Genomic DNA, 17127 nt, shown 5'->3' with positions numbered 1-17127 from the left:
TTGATGAAAAATTTCCCTCAAAACAATTTCAACAGAATATTTTAGCCAATTCTAACACACAGTTCTCATTTTTTTCACTTGGCTGCTTGGCATAGCTCCCAGGTATCTGAGGGGTTTCTTGGGTTCTCAAGGCTGCTGCACAACCTCAAAGTAAGGCCCCACAGGTCTAAACCCAGGCCTCTAGAGCTACACCAGGCAACTGACATTTCCAGGCTGCCACTCAGTAGCAGCTGTAACTCATTTGCACTGCACTTCCTTTGACCTGCTGTGGACACAGATCATGGGAAGTACCGTCTCGGGTTTGACTGACAGCAGCCTCTTGGTTCCTGATTGGCTCCCTACTTTATAAAAACCCCAAGGACGTTCCGGGAAGTGGTCAGGCAACAGCACAGATCTTCTGTCGCTGCCATGGTCACTCCAGCTCCTTGCTCTTGAATTCCTGGTTTGACCTCTGCTTGATTTGGACTTCGCCTCCTGACTTGAACTGTGAAACCTGACTCGGACTCTGACCCTTGGTATCGACCCTGGCCTGGACCTGTCTACAAACTCTTCGGCTACTCCTACCCCCAGTTTTGCCCCTGCTCTGACCCTTGGCCCTGATTGCCCTTGTTGGGATCCTGACACGTGTCACAATGGAGGGTAGCGCTACTGTGACAGTGGCGTTAAATAGAAGAACAGAGGAGGGCTGGAAACAAGACAGTTTTGGAAGTTTGAGCCCAACTTTTGTCTAAGTTCACTTCATGTGTGGGTTGTAGTCCTGATCTAAAAAAACCATTTAGTCTCTTCTCCACCCCTCCCTCCCCCAAAAAATTTAAAAAGCAACCCAGCGAGGAAACCATATGGTGGTAGATGTAGCTGAGAGGACAGGCAGGTCTACTGTAGTGGCATGGCAAAACATTCACTGTGATCCAACCTTTGCTTTTTGGCCATGCAACCTAGACCTTGGAGAGGTCTCCATGTGTGGAGACTCCATTATTTGAAAGCGGGAAATCTTGCATCTACCCTGGGATACGGAAAATGGGTACCCAAGGATCCTGCTTCAGAGTTGTTCATCACTGAGAAAAGCACTAGCCATCTTTTTTTTTTCTGGGAAAGTCCCATCCATGGCACTCTACTTGTTGAGAGGGCTTGTCAGGGCAGGGCTCTGGGTGGCTACCATGCTATTTCATGCTATCTCATGCTTCTCAGAGATTGTTCACACAATGTGTTACAGACACCAGCCCATCTGCACTACTGCTTTCACTGTTGCTACCGCCAGAAGTGTGGCACCAATGATCGTAATGGTTGGAAATTGCAAAAGGAAAGAAGTCTAGTGTAGACAAAACTCCACATAAGATCTGTCCACTGTGTGGTGGAGGGGGGCAACGCTCTCTAGTTCTCAAGCACAATCCATTTCAGGGGATGGCACCCTAGCAAAGTTGAAAGTGAGGATCTTGCTGGGAGGAAGAGCACCAAGGTCTGACCAAAGGTGGGCTCTGCACAATAGGAGGAAAGGATGAATGCTGCCCAGTATGTTACTGGGGGCTCTAGTGGACCTTTTCTCCAGCTCATCCTACAGCCTTTTGTGGGCTCTAGTGCTCAGTAAGTCAGCCCTCTTATTTCCAGAGGGAGTGACTGTAGCTGACAAATCTTCCATGGCAGGCTGAAAATGCATTCATATTTGTAGTGAAATACCTGCAGGTTCTGTACCAACTTTCTCATTAACCTTCCCAAGAAAACCCCTGTTCAGGTCACTGGCCTAGATAAGCATATCGAGGCAAGTCCTGCCCTCTGCTGCTGTAGAGGAGGTCCTGAAAGACTGCAGTGGAAGCAGCATAGTTCTGCTGCATTGGGAGAAAGTGGGGGGAGGCAGGATATAAAGAAACAGTGCGATAGTCCCCAACTGTTCTTCCTGTCCCCCGTGTGGGAGGATAGAGGGCAGCATCAGGACTATGTAGATCCACCCACCATTCTCCCTTCTGGGGTAAAGGCTCGCCATGCTTTGGAGGAGTATGGAGGGAGATAGGGAAAGGGTTGTGGCAGGGGAGGGAATTCATCACCCAAGAAACTTGCCAACACATGGCAGGGATATGAGTTCTGGGCCGTGCAATCAAGAATTCACCCATTAGTGCAAACCTCCTTCCCCACCTCCCTCCAATAAATAAATAAAATAAAAATAGTGTGCACACCTTGCCCCGCCCCCAATAACAACAAAATCTCTACCTTAATGCAGTAAAGTTGAGTATTTGGTCACACAAGAGTTGGGACATTCAGCATCAGACATTCCCCTAATGTCCTTAACTCTGCCCCTTTGTGTGCATGAAGTGCCATGCAGCCTTTGATCACAAAAGACACAAAGGCAGTACTACAAAGAGCTGCATATGTGTATCTAGAAAAAAGAGTGGGTTAGAGACCAAAGCACACCCCTGAGGTTATTTACAGTAGTGCTAGAAAGTACGTGATTAAAAGTCAAGTTTAAATGCAGTTATAATCAGGAAATGGACGGTGTGAAAATGGCACATTCTCATTTCCCAACTTTGCTCCCCGCAAGTATCATTTCCACTTGATGGTTTTAGTGACTCTGCTTCTTTAGTCCCGTTAGCCCTGTGGAGCCAACCTGGCCCTGTGTGGTGGGAGCTGGACTCTAGTTTGACTGGTGCATCAGCACTAGAACTGTGAATTGAGTTCCCATGGCTGGCACCAGGGTAACTGAGGCAGAATTTGGCCTGCAGGAGTCTTGTTACTGGTGACAATGCCCAAGGCAAAGAGCCTGGCTTGAATCTGCCATTCTAGGTGGAGTTTGCAGAGCTGGCAATTAGAATAAACATCATTTTGCTTGTAACTTGAACCCATTTAGCCTAGAGGCCCTGCTACACATTGAATATGGAGCCCAGGATGCTATGTTTGAGTCTCTGTTCAGAGCAGAGATGTACTTTAAGAACATCTGCAGGGTACAAAGTGCTAGTTACAGAAGATTGGGCCAAGAGGCTTTTTATGTAACGGTGTTTACTTTATAAGCATAAACCAAACATTCCCCATTAAATAAACTGAAAATGTTACGAGTTGACAGTACTTTGCATTCTGCAGGAGGCATGCGACAGCTGGCAGGATTGGACTCCTTTTTTCTGAAGGAGCAGTGTTACAATTGTCATTGAAGTGCATATGCAAGAAATAAGATCATATGGTAACGGATTGAAAAGCCCATCTCCTTGCTAGCGTAGGGGATAGTCTTTCTGGCACACAGGATATGTTAGATATTAAACTGATCATATATGAGATTTGAGGTTAAAAACATAGAAGACACAATTTTACCTAGGTATATTTACCTTGTATAGGGGGAAAGTTCAGTTCTTTTTTATGATGTTATTATGTAGTATTGGGCAAACAGCATGTCAGGTTACTTAGTGTTCGATTATAGCTGATCCCCAAATCCAAACATACAGGTGGGGCCTCTGCCATAGTCGAACTTGTGCAAGTGACAAATTAAAGTTTATTGTATTTATTTAACATGTTACTAAGGCACCTGTTAAATACATTCTAAATGATATCTAATAAAATAAACCTATTGCCTGGAGACGTTGTCAGCTAGTAAGAAAAGATTGGGCAAAAAACAAACCCAGAAACCCACCCCAGATGTATTGGTGGTAATTCAGCTGACGGCACTCCGAGTCAGGACTGTATCAACGATCTGGGGTACAGTGATAGAGGACAGTGTGGCAATGGAGGTGCCATCTTTCACATGAGGTCTAAAGCCAAAATACTTGTGACCATTACATATCGTATTACTCTTTTGGCAAGAGTAGGCCTGTTAGCATTGCCCTGACCAAATTCCAGTTTGGCTAGTTACATTAGATCACTCTGTACTCTCTCCACAGTTTCTCCTGGCTACTGTGTTGTTCTTTACTTCCCCCTCTAAAGTGTTGCATGCTGTTAAACAGCTGTTGCACTCCTTCACAGAGATGACTGCATTTCAAGAGTGAGTGAAGCAACTGGAGTTTGTGGCTTGTAAAGTGTTTTAGGATGAGGTGTGTCATGGGGTGACATTGACCCTTTAAGAGGGAAGAGGTCAGTACATCTGTGACAGGTGATTTGACCCTCACTGGGCTTAAAGGAGGACACCTGGGGCCTCGAGAGGTGAGGCTGGCAGATGAGGCCTGCCAGAGACCAGGAGCCTGTTAAAGGTTTCTGGGGGAAGGCTGAAGGTTTTGCCAGTTGACCTCCCAAAGACAGAGAGCCAGGGCTGAAGGGAGCTGCCTGCTGACTTCTATGCCAGAGAGATGAAGCCAAGGGCCAGAGATAACTGAAGGCAGAGTAGCCGCGGAAGGGCTTACCTGCTGATGTCTCCATCCTGTAGAGGGCTGATGGTCAGTGGGAATGAAGGATGCTCCCCTGGTGAGGATGAACTCCTAGCGGAGTGGCCATGGAGGTTCCCAGTGGAGGAGCAGGCTTACACTGCAGCTGGAAGGGCTGGGGTGGCTGTCCTGGTAGGAGGACAGAAGACCAAAGAAGAGTCCAGGTGTGCTGGAAGACATCAGAGTGTGATATGTGCTATGCTGACGACCTAGAGAATGTGGGATTTGAAGTACTATATGGCCTGTATTTGGGACTTTTGTTATGGATCATTTGAACTATTTTTTGGTAATAAACTGTCCCCCAAGAGGGTATTAATGAGTCAAGAAAGCCTACGTGGAGTTACTGGGGACTCTGAAAGATGGAAACTGAGATGGGTGTGCTTGTTCCGCCACTGGAGGGGGTGCAAGGTGGGGTGGGGGCGCCCTATTACAAGGTGCTACATAAAGCTAAGAAACCATAACGTCTGTTATCTGTGAATAGACTTTTACATACTTTGCCACACAGTTAAGGACAGCAACAACAAACATTAAAAGGGATACATTATACCTCCCCATCCCCTTCCCACATCATTATTTTCTCCTGTAGTTGCCTGCCTGCCTCTTACCCTTAAATAATCTAAAAAAATTACTTTGCCTTTTTTTAAAACCTAGCTAATTGTAAAATCAGTCTTTTGTCAAGACCTTGTTTTCTAAACATGTTTTTATAAACACTGCCTTAGACAAATCCTCAATATCAGATGGCTAGGAAAAAAAACACAAAAGAAGAGCTTTGGAGGATGAGGAAACAAATTGATAGGACAGAAAATTATGGAACGAAAATGGAGAGAGCTACAACACAAATGGCAGATAGAACCAAACAACATAACAAGACAGGCACTGGACTGGAATCCCCCGGGCAAGAGGCAATGAGGTAGACCAAGGACAACCTGGAAATGCACAACAGAAGCAGAACTGAAAACTATTAATGCCAGAGGAAGAAGCTAAGACTGCAGCAAGAGACCTCCAAAGATGGAAGGCAGTGCTGAAGGCTCTGTGTTCTACATAAAATCATAGAAGAATAGGACTGAAAGGGACCTCAAGATGTCTTCTAGTCTAGTCTCCTGCACTCAAGGCAGAACTAAGTATTATCTAGACCATCCCTGACAGGTGATTGTCTAACCTGCTCTTAAATACCTCCAATGATGGAGATTCCACAGCCTCCCTAGGCAATATATTCCAGTGCTTATCCCGTCTGACAGTTAGGAAGTTTTTCCTAATGTCCAGCCTAAACTTCCCTTGCTGCAATTTAAGCTCGAAGGTTAAGGAGAACAATATTTCTCCCCCTCCTTGTAACAACCTTTTATGTACTTGAAAACTGTTATCCTGTCCCCCCTCAGTCTTCTCTTCTCCAGACTAAACAAACCCAATTCTTTCAGTCTTTCCTCCATATTTTCTAGACCTTTCAGTCTTTCCTCCATAAGTCATATTTTCTAGACCTTTTAAATGATCCATCATTCTCTTACTTAGCGTCTGCTCCAGGAATCACTTTTATGATTCTAGCCTCCCTGGCTAGAGCTGGGCAATGGGCATCTGGAGATCCATTTCCTGCTCTGCCACTCACTGTCTAACTTAAGCGAATCCCTTAACCTCTCCTTTGTCAGTTGGGAATAAACCTCCTTTATTCAGTGTAGATCCTTGAAGGGAAAGTGCTGTCACTCAAAGTAGTATTGTCCCTCCATTGATGAGGCAGCACCACCTCCCTCTTCTGAGTTGGCTATGAAGCCCTATCGGTGGACCAGCTGTTCAAGACGGTTATGAGCTGGGTGAAATCCTGTAAGGGGTTGAGTTAAAACCCCATTGAGACTGATAAATGTTAACACAACTGTAAGTAAAGATCCACCTATGACAAAAGGTGTGTGAGTGTGCATACGAGAGAGAGAGCCTGCCTGCCCGCCCAGGAGTTTTTTTCTGAGTATTGTTTAGTAGATGTGTTGGGGGTGGGGAACCGGGAAGACAGGCTTCTCAGAAACTGACCAGAACGGACTGAGTCGCAGAGACCACCTGAAGGAGCAGCTGAAAGCACGGTGCCTGACTCTGGAAGAGAGCTGGGAAGAGGTTGATGGGTCAGGCGTGCAGGCTGAAAAGTGTGTTCTTGGTCTTGAGAGCAAACAAAGCTGTTTCCTGCTCGGCCTTCAAAGGACGTCGTACATTCTTCATAAATAAACAAAACTGCATCAAAGAAATACCCAACTACCACCAACTTCTGCTCCCAGCTGGAACCTGCACATGGCCCCAAACTTTGACTAGACTGCTTAGGTTGAAAAGGGGGCAACAAGACTGTGCTAAAAGAAAAGTGACCCGCGAGCTCTGTGACACTGGCCCCTATGTCGGCACTGGATTTAAGCTGGGTAACTCCATTGGATACAGAGGAGTTACGTGCCCACAAAGTGCTGCTGAGTGCGTCCTAAGATGCTTCCACCCTTCCAGCACAATGCACTATTCTCCTGGCCTAGCCAACTTCTTGTTTGAGACTTCCCAGCAGGAGACGGGTAGGTTTTCCCAAAACATGGTTTCCAGCATGGTGGCAAATGACCAGACTTGCTATAAGGCTGGAGTAGACTCTGCCACATGAGCTGGAGTGGGATGGAGGTGATGATACTTGCTGTTGCTTGACACTCATGCCTGACGGCTGCCGCGTGCCTTCATAAAACATGAGAACTCCTCTGTGCTGGCGTTTTAGCCTCTGATGGAAATGGGGAATTCACTGGTGTAGCTACCTTGGTATAGCTGTGCCAATGGCTTAACACCTTCATGTAGACAAGCCCTTACTCTGCTCCAGTCCTAGGCATTGTTTCACGCAAAGGATATTTTGCCCATTTGATTCAATTGTATTTGTCACGCTTTCTGGGTAATTGCTCCTTTGACCCCCTCCTTGGTCTGTTTTAGGAATGCCTATCCAGGTCTCAGGCCTCTAGTCTTCACCTCTCTCTGGGCACAGACCTTCATCCCTCCTCTCTTTAGCTCTGGGGTTTAAAGCTGCCATTCCCTGTGGTTCTCCCCAGCAAGCAGATGTGACTGAGTTCAGCCCATGTGTGGTGTTTTCTCTCCAAGAGCTATAAACGGTTTATGCCAGCAGTTACAAGTTACCACACAGCTCTTTGCAAGCAGCGCATGTGTTCAGGATTGAAAACAAAAGGATTTATATGTATCAGAAATCATCCATCAGTCCTAGGGAGCCCTGGCAGACTAAAGTCCTTCCAACCCTTTAGCAAGGGCTGCCCCCAACTCCTGCTCTGGATGAAAGATGATGTCTGTTTGTTGGATTAGAAAGAGGGTCCTGAGTCTCTCTAACTCAGCCTCCATATCTCAAAACTTTTCCCTCCCAGCTTCTTGAAAGCAGGTAAAATCTTCTGTTCCCCAGGTTCTCAGGCTGCAAAGGCAGGTATCTGCATAGCCAGCCTTTGAGATTTTGCAGTAATCCCCTCGTGATTCCAGATTTCACAGCTCTCCCCTTCCCCCCCATCTCCTCCTCCCCTGCAGGCCAGAAGCATACACCTCCAAGTCACCACTGTTGATAGTAAGGGTGATGAATGTTCTGTGGCTCAGACTGCTTGGCCCATCTCAACAGAATGGTATGTTGAGGTTTTCATACGTTAAATATAAAAGACAATAAGGTTCTCAAAACCAGTGCAGGTGTTTGCAATACCTTTCACAGTATTTACTTAGTGGCAGGACTCAGCCTTATCCCATTCTTCGATCATTGTGAGGAGTCTTCTGTCAACGTGTGGCTGGCTTGAGTTTGGTGAATGATACAAATAATTTCCTGCATTCTGCTTGCAGACAGCTGCTTTTTTCCTTTGAAATGATCCAAGGATGGCTAAGTTCACAGATGGCTAGATAGATAGATGTGCAATGGTGCTATCTATAGGAAGTGCACATAGATATAACTCCTTATGTTTCCTTCAAGGAGACACAGAGAAAGATCATGTTAGCTCCTTCCCTCCAATGACACTTTTTTGAACAATGGAGTCAGGGACTTGCATAGCCAGCTTGCTTTTTCTGCAATCTGATGCAAAATCAGCCTCTCCTGCAGCCCTTTCTAGGATCTGGTTTGTTTACTTGCAAAACAAGTAAATATATAGTTTTTGCACATCCAATGTGTGTAATGAAATGTATTGGATCACAAATTAGAGATGGAAAAGTTCCACCAGATCACTATCTCATTCACCTTCAAAAGCAAAATATAGTCCACAGATATAACATAGACTGGATGAGCTAATACTAGATTTCATTGGAAACTCTAAATACCTTTTTGTTTTCAAAGTAGGTTTTATATCATCTAGTATCAGTAATGTGCAGGCGAAACATTACCCCAGGCCTGTTTTCATTACTTATGAAGATAAAGGGGAAACTATCTGTTTTCAGTGGAGAGAACCCTGTGTATCTCTGGAATTATACTATCTTTATTACCAAAGAGCGTTATCCTCAGGGCTGACTTCCTTCAACTCCCACTGAAGTCACCCCTGAATTTTGGTCCTGGATCAGAATATTACAATACAGGCCTATGTCTGGTTGGATCCATCCTGTGACCGTTCACATATCTGAATGAAGTGATCTAAACAGGCTAGCTGGCTAAGATCCATGGCGTGTCATTTCCAGCAAACACTGTTGACAAAAACCCCAAGGCTGTTGACCTTGAACTAATACTACAAGGGAATTAATGTCTACAAGGAGTTTGTCTTTGTAAATCCTCTTTCAGCTTCTCCTAGAAGTTTATTGTTAGTTTGACAAACTTGTCTTTTGTCTGGTGTGGAGCTGAGCAAATAAGTAATTTTTTGGTTTGTGGGGCGGGGAGGAGAGGAGCTGAGCTGAAGAAACAAACTTGTTTAATTTGAACCAAAGTGGAATCTTTTTTGGTTTTCATGCCAAAAATAAATTTTTGTTTTTTAATTGACAAAACACCAAAAACAAATAAAAAAAAACAAAATTTTGAGAGCTTTGTTTTGTGTTTTCAGGTGTCTTTCATCCTTTTTTAAAAAAATATAGAGCTACATTTTGAAACAAAGCAACATTTCTAAATGAAAAGTTGAAATGTTTAGTTTTAAAATGGTCATTACAAACCATTTTGACTTTTTTTGTTAATCCATTTCTTTTTCACCTGAAACTATTCACTGAATTCATCCCCCAATTCACAAATAGTTTTGGTGCCCTGAAAAATGCAAAGTTTCACCCAGCTCTAGTCTGGTGTACCTGCAGCAGATTCAGACACGTTACAGTCCCACTCTACCCTATCTAATGAGTCTTATCGCTGCCATCTCTGGCAAAATTCCTTAACAGAACAAAGAAAATATTTCTTTTCCGATCCCCAGGGACCTTGCTAACCCTAAGGTGGCTGCTTTCTGTGTAACGACAAGCATGCAGGGGTAACATGGGATTTCTTTTACATCTGTTGTACTGCATCTGTGTTCCAATTTCTTCAGTAATTAGATGCCCACTCTTAATAATCGGAGAAAAATTCTCAGCTGATTTGGTGTCTCTGGTCATACGCTATTTGCATGTGTTTAGAAATTCATGCTGGTAGAGATATAAAGGCCAGAAGGTTTGCAGAAACTGCTGACTTTGGTCCCTCATTTTTTGGGTCTGGCTTTTCATAGATGCAAAGATTTTAAGGCCCAAAGGGGACCATTATGATCATCTAGTCCAGTGGTTCTCAACCAGGGGTACGCGTCTGCCTGAGTGTACATCAACTCATCTAGATCTGTCTAGTTTTACAATAGGCTACATGAAAAGCACTAGTGAAGTCAGTACAAACTAAAATTTCATACAATGACTTGTTTATACTGCTCTAAATACTATACACTGAAATCCAAGTACAATATTTATTTTATAATTATATGGTAATGAGAAAGCAATTTTTCAGTAATAGTATGCTGTGATATTTTTGTATTTTTTCTGATTTTATTAAGCAAGTAGTTTAAGTGAGGTGAAACTTGGGGGTATGCAAGACAAATCAGACTCCTGAAAGGGGTACATAGTCTGGAAAGGCTGAAAGCCACTGATCTAGTGTGACATCCTGCATAGCACAGTCCACAGCACGTCACTCATTGTTTCATGTACTGAGCCCAATAACAGCTGAGACACTGAGGGCCAAATTCATCCTTGGCTTAACACTATTTTTCTCCTTTGCAGTTATGCCAGGGTTCAATTTGGGTCTTAGGTCCTGATTTTCAGAGCGGCTGAGCACCTGCAGCTCCCAATCGTTCCGCTTGGAGCAGCAGGTGCCGTGTGAATGAGTGCAGCATGGGTGTAACTCCTTGAAACCAGATTTCCCTGTAATGACTTTACTACAGACTTCAGTGAAACGAACAACTTCTCCTTTTTTTAACTAGACTGGTTCTTACCCAAACACTACCTTGAATGTTCTCCTTTCAGGCCTCCTTTAATTTCACCGTCCACACAAACATTTGACTGATAGCTGTGCTTAATGACTGATAAGAATTCAACAGAAGGCAGTCTTTCCACTGAAACAGTATGATCCTGTTCCCTCTAACCAGCAGGGTTAATACTTTAACCTTTCCCTGTAATAACTTATCTAATCCTTATAATATAATTTATCCTTATAATATGCAAAACAGCCTGTGTTGGTGGTGGTGATTTTCTGTTGTTGTCTGTTAGAATAAAGTGGGTTGGGACAGGCTGTTCGTTGGGATAAAATAAATGCATGAACGTGTGGAGAGAGTTATTTTAAAATGTCCAAGCTCCTTTGTTTGGGTGGAGGTGGTTCAGTTTATACACAGATCAATTTGAGTAGGTGTGACATTACTAGGGTATAATCTGGACTGATGAACAGCGGTGGCCCTTTAGTTCTCCAAGCTGGGGTGCCTTTTACACTGCTTCGCTGTGAGAGTGACCATGCCTGGTCTGCTCTCACATGGCCTCCAGCGTGTCAGTTACTCCCAGTTATGGTGTGAGAGTGCTGTAGCCAGCCACTCATGAATTACATTGCAGAACAACACCAGCAAATCCCCAGTCCCAGACTTTTCCCCAGAAATGTACTGCTTGTACTGCCTAGCTCTCCCCTGGACAATACAGCTTCATATAAAGTCTGTCATTTTATTAATAGAAAATGATATGCACTAATCCTGTTACCCCAAATGGAGTTTCCCAAACACTTCAGTCCAAACACACTGGTTTATGGAAAAAACAAGTTTATTAACTACCAAAGAGAGATTTTAAGTGATGAGGCATAAAAGTCAGAATTGGTTACGAGAAAAATATAAGAAAAATGCAACTAATGCCCAACTTAACAAGCTAAGTGAATTCAAAGCAAAAATGTCTCTCACCACATGGTTTAGCAGTCCTACTGGCTGAATCACTTTCAGTCAGGATCACTCCCCAGTCCAAAGCTGCTTCCTTTGTTTTCCAGGTGTTGTGGATACCCTGGATAGAGAGAAAGGGAGGAATAACATAGGGTGTCTCCTCTTACAGTCTTTTCTCCTCTTCAAAAATCCTCTTCAGCAGATGTTCAGGAGACAGAAAGTCTGTATGGACAGGAGCTGTTTCTTTGTCACCCACATCCTCTTTCCTGCCAAAGAATAGCCACTGAACCAAGCGATGGACTATTTGATTTTGCTGACACCTGGCTGAGGCATTGCCTTTTTTCTCTGGGGAACTAGTTTGTGGCTCCTTCTCCCAGATTGGGAACGTGTCTAGTAATACCATAGAGAGGAATCATATAACTTTACATGCAGTGTTGCGACACATAATTTACCAGGACAATAATGAGCAGCAAGTTATGATTTTTTAAATGATACCTCACAAGGCATACTTTATACAAAAATTATCACAGTCCTGTAAAAGGGGTGAACATAGGGGTAGAGACAGTCACAGTAGGTTAACTAAGGTAGCATGGTAATCATACAGGAGTTGAGAGAGCATCACATGGGACAAATGAACCAGAAGCTGAATTCGTTCTGAATCTGACTCTGTGATAATGGGCTCCATTGGTCTCAGGTGTACCTCCATTGAAGTTGGTGGAGTCATGTCAGGGATGAATTTGGCGCTGGGAATTTAACGACTATATTTCACCACTCAAGCTGTATTTTGACTGTTGTTAATTGTTAAGGCTCCAGAGCTGCTTTGCAATACGGCTGGGTGGGCATGGAGCCAGGCTGAGCCCAGGTACCATAGTCTGCCCACCTATCACTCAGTGTGGAATTGAGACCTTGGTCGACTCTTGAGGGACTGATATACAATTAGGAGAGTGTCTCATCCACGAGAATATATTGAAAGTGGTTTTTTTTTAAAAAGCAAATGAATGGTTCTTTAGGGTCGATTCTCCTCTCCATGTGCCGGCTGGGATGGGGGCGAGAAGTGGGTTACACGCCTGTCCACTGCATGGCAGGGAACCAATGAAATAAAGGTAGTTCTCCTTGTCAGTGCTATTCTGAGATTCTTTGTATTAGACCTTTACAGGGTTAGGAGTATTGTGGTAACAGAACAAGCTTTCATGCTGATCCTGGTTTTTAAGAGGTGCTGTGCACCTGCAGCTCACATTGGAGTCAGTGGAGCTGAGGGATGGGTAACAGCCCTGTGGGTCAATCCCATTTTGAGTAATTTCTATAGACAAAGAGTTAATACTGTGTAAATGGAGATCTGTGACGAGGTTGAATTGTTCATGAGTTTTAAAGGAACAATGGACCTGATTTTCTATTTCTTTGCAGCTGGTATAGTCATAACACCAGTGCAAATACACAAGATTCTCTGGACAAGCCATTGAAAGGACTGTTAGAGCCAAGTGTGAATCACAAACCGTGATAACGCCTGTTTACAATAGCAAAATGTCTTGCCTGCATATGAAAATTAGGTAACTGCATGCACAAACGAGTGCTTGTGTGGGAAATTACCTGAGCTGGGCACACAAAAATGGAGGAAGAAGGGGACTGCACAGCTCAATAATTTCCCAGGGTTTTTGCCCGTTTAGTGTCTTAGAAAAGTGTTGGAAATGCCTTGAAAAATCATGGTGATGCAGTGTTCTCCTCCTGAAGTTTGTAAGATATTATAGGCATGCTGTATGTTCTACAGTACAGCCATCAAACCTGGATTAACTGTACTGATGCATGGGGGAGGGCCTCTTGTTAAAATGCCACTGTGAAAATGAAGACCACTTTGGGGTGATTTCCCTGCCTCTCGAGGAATTCACTGCTCTCTCTTTCCAAGCTGCTAAATTACCCCTCCCAGAGATGATAATGAGCCCTGTGGCTCATAAAAATACCTCCAAAGAGCAGATAGTTTTGCCTTTGAAAGGGGACAGATTGTACCAAGTCTCAGGTACTGCCTCCTCCCATTTGTAATTTCACACACTGAACGCAGTTGTCCTATCCACACACCCATGTTCAAATCCAGCCGTGGCCTAACTCAGTAGTGATCAAAAGTTGTTGTCCAGGGGCCTGTGTGAAATGGAGAGGTGGAAGTTCAATACAGTTCCCAGTGGGACAGAGGCCCGTTGCTCAAAAACCAGTCCCACAACTGGCCGTAATGAAGAAGCAGTCTGACTGGTAGTCCCAGCAGAGAGGTCACAGGCCATGGAGACTATCCTGTCCACATAGCTTTATAAGTGGTTCAGAGTCAAAGCATGTAGGCAGTGGAGCTGGGCAGACAAAGGTCACTCTTTCATGGAGGATTTTGGTATTTCCAAATTTGGTTTTGGTGCAAACCCCATAAATTTTGAAATTTTCCACAAAAAGGAGCGGAGAACTGGCTCCACCACTGTCCCCCAGTAGGCTGCGCGGGCGCTGCAGACCCAGGGAGCCTTGGGGTCCCTGACTCTGTGGCTGTCCGGCAGGTAGGCTGCCCATAAGCTGGCAGGAAATCAGGCAGGGTTTGAAATTTGCCTGGCTTCCATTGGAACTCGATCAAAGTCACACCATCTTTGCGGAACATTTGATCCCGACAAATCGGTAATTTCCAATGAAAACATTCCAAGTAGACAGGTCTGGGAGGGTGGGAGGAAGCTTACATTGCCACTGCCAGTACTGTACTTGCTTTCGAGACGAAGAGAAAATTCCCCTCCTCCCCCAGGCCTCTTAATGTGGCATTTTACACAAGTACTAAATTAACTTTAAAAAACAAATCCATTATCAGGCCTCAGGAATTTAACTTTAGACTTACTTATGGGTCATCTTGGGCCATGTTTAAACTATGGCCTGTGCTATACAGGAGGTCAGACTAGATGATCAGAATGGTCCCTTCTGGCCTGGGAACCAGTGTACAGTATCTAGCTATTAAGCTTTTTCGGGCAAGGACTGTCTCTTACTGTGTGTCTATACACTGTCTGGCACAATGAAGGCCTGGTCTTAGCTGGAGCCTCCAAGCATTAGTGTAATAATATAGACAGGTCTTGGGACACAGCTGGAACTGACCTGAACCCATACCTAGATGCTTTCCTGAAATCTAGTCTCGCTGCCCTTTAAGTGTAGCTAACCATGTCATTCACACAAGCTTTTATTTGCTCTTGTTTTTGCCTGCAAAAGAGAAAAGGGTTTTATTTTACATCAATCATCAAGAAACACTTGCCAAGCAAAAGAGAGCTGAGCAGATCTACCTATTTGAACAATAGGTGTTTCTCTGGCCAAGCCCCCAGAATCCTCACAAAGCTGCAACAACATTGACATGGGAAAGAAACAACAACAACAAAAAATCACCCAACCTCTTCTTTTGGCAGAGAAAGCTCAGCATACAGAATTTATTGCTATCCCTGAGTGTTGGGACAAAGGGTGTGCACCAACTGGCCAGGGATATCTGAGGAGTGAATCAGCCCGCATGTTCATTGTGCAATGCACCTGGGAAAGGGAACAGCTCCAATCCAACCTAGAGTGAGACTATGCGGTTGCTCAGGTGGAGATATGCTAACGTGCCCCGGTTGCTCCTGTGGCCCATCTTTGTGACAGCCTTTCTGTTCCTCATTGTCTCTTTTGGCTCATTCTTCAGCTGTACAGAAAAACGCCTTTCCAGGTAAGAGATCCAGCGCCTTCTCAGACATGCTATCCATGCTGTGTACTTTCTTTCTCTAATCCCTCTCGGCTGTCGAGCTTTGTGCACTGAGGGGGCATTGACAGCCCTGCTTAGTAAGCAGTGCCCTATCTTTAGTGACTACTTTGGTGTATCCCCAAGTTGAGTATGCCCTGTAGTTAAAGACCCATTTCTGCTAGACCAGTGATGCCTGTAAAGAACCTACCCAGCTCTCATTTCCACCCATGTAAATCTGGAGGAGCTCCATCCATCCATCAAGTTCAATGAGATTCCTCCAGATTTACATCTGGGTCAATGAGAACAGAATTTGGCCCAACAACATATTGCGCAATGAGCCTTTTTCCAGAAATATTTCACAAGTAGATTGAATAGTGTAGAATATTTTCATCAAAATAGAAGTTTTTAAAAAAACAACCCAAGTGTGGTAACTGTAAATATGTCCGCATACAAAATGTATCTTATACCATTCACAGGGCGCAGCATTTCATATTACGTACACAATCTACACTTAATTTAAAAGAGAGGTAGGTAAGGGGTACTTGTCCCCGAGTTCTGTTTGTATCTAGGAAACATTACATTCTACAATCATTCATTCATTGATTCATGTTGTTGTTTTATTTATTTGTGTTACAGTAGCATTTAGAGGCCTCAGTTGAGATCAGGGCCCCATTGTGCTAGGCACTGGGCAAATGTAGAGAGAGACAGTCCCTGGCTGTAGGATGGAGAAACAGAGAGGGGAAGTGACTCGCCCAAATGAGTCTCCTGCAGGAAGAGCAGAGCCAGGATTAGAACCCAGCTCCCCTGCCTTTCACTCCAGCTACGCATCCACCTGAAACAAACTTGTGCTGCAATAAACCCAACTGTAGAAAACTTGGACAGGACGTACGAGTTTGATACAGCATCACTGGAACAAGTCAATCGTTTGTACGCTTTTCAGCTGTATTTAAATATCAGCATTCAAAATTGAAAATATGAAGGTCCATGTTTTTAGACTGGCTTTGACCATTTTTTGTGTGTCCCCCCAGTAATTTTGGAGTGCGAATAATTGTGAGCATAATAGTGAACCTGCAGTTATTTGTGATTTAGACCCCAGAGCCGCAATTTGATCTAGGCAGGCCAACCCTTGCGTCCATTTCAAGGTCCATTCATGTACGGCACAAACATCCACAGACATTGATCTGATTGTAGGTTCAGGGCTTCTGATATATAACTTGGATGTCTCTGGTCCTAAGTGTGAAATTATTTGTATACTGGTTTGTGTATGTGTGTGCGCACACAAACATACCCAAAAACTCGCGCTAGAAAGCAAGATCTGGGTAATACGGGTAGAAGAAAAATGGCACATTATATACAACATCAAGTGTCTTTCATATAAGTATCTAAATGTTAAATTAAAACGTTATTTATACCAAAAATACTGCAGATATTCCATGAATACAATGGTTATTTATGCAAAATATATGTCAAGTTTTCTAAAACCTCTAATTCAGAATTTGTCTAAACTAGGGACATTTGCATCAAAGCAAGTCTTTAATGCAAACACTTTTTGGTTTTGTTTCATTTGAATTTTTTCGCATGTATTTTTTTCATTTTTCCAACAAAAAATTTTAAGGTTCTGCAGGAAGGGGATTTCAGAGAAAATGTGTGTGTGGGGGGGGAACCCTTGGGTTTTTTTTCCCACTTGAAAGGGGATAGGGAGTAAAAATGTATGGAAAAGTAACACTGTAAAAGTGAGTGAACCCATCCAAAAAACAAAAACAAAACCCCAACAAAAATTAAGAATTTA

The 17127-nt window shown here is 43.9% G+C and overlaps 1 protein-coding gene across 6 annotated transcripts in view; it reads left to right on the top strand.

Moving 5' to 3' along the window:
• ST6GALNAC1 (ST6 N-acetylgalactosaminide alpha-2,6-sialyltransferase 1) overlaps positions 1-17127 on the top strand; it is a 45095-nt gene that overhangs the window by 10705 nt on the left and 17263 nt on the right. For 2 of the 6 annotated variants that reach the window (XM_067547613.1, XM_067547615.1), the window contains exon 1: positions 15193-15323. The exons of the other annotated variants lie outside the window; for them this stretch is intronic. In XM_067547613.1, coding sequence (XP_067403714.1) covers positions 15193-15323 — 131 coding nt within the window. Of the gene's footprint in view, positions 1-15192; positions 15324-17127 lie in introns of those variants that run through there. 6 annotated transcript variants of the gene reach the window in all.

Source organism: Emydura macquarii, unplaced genomic scaffold, assembly GCF_026122565.2.
Source record: "Emydura macquarii macquarii isolate MOO-44397 ecotype Brisbane River unplaced genomic scaffold, CSIRO-AGI_Emac_v2 contig_1230, whole genome shotgun sequence".
NCBI lineage: Eukaryota > Metazoa > Chordata > Testudines > Chelidae > Emydura > Emydura macquarii.
The sequence above is the reverse complement of the archived record's forward strand: the minus strand, read 5'-3'. Positions and strand labels throughout refer to the sequence as shown.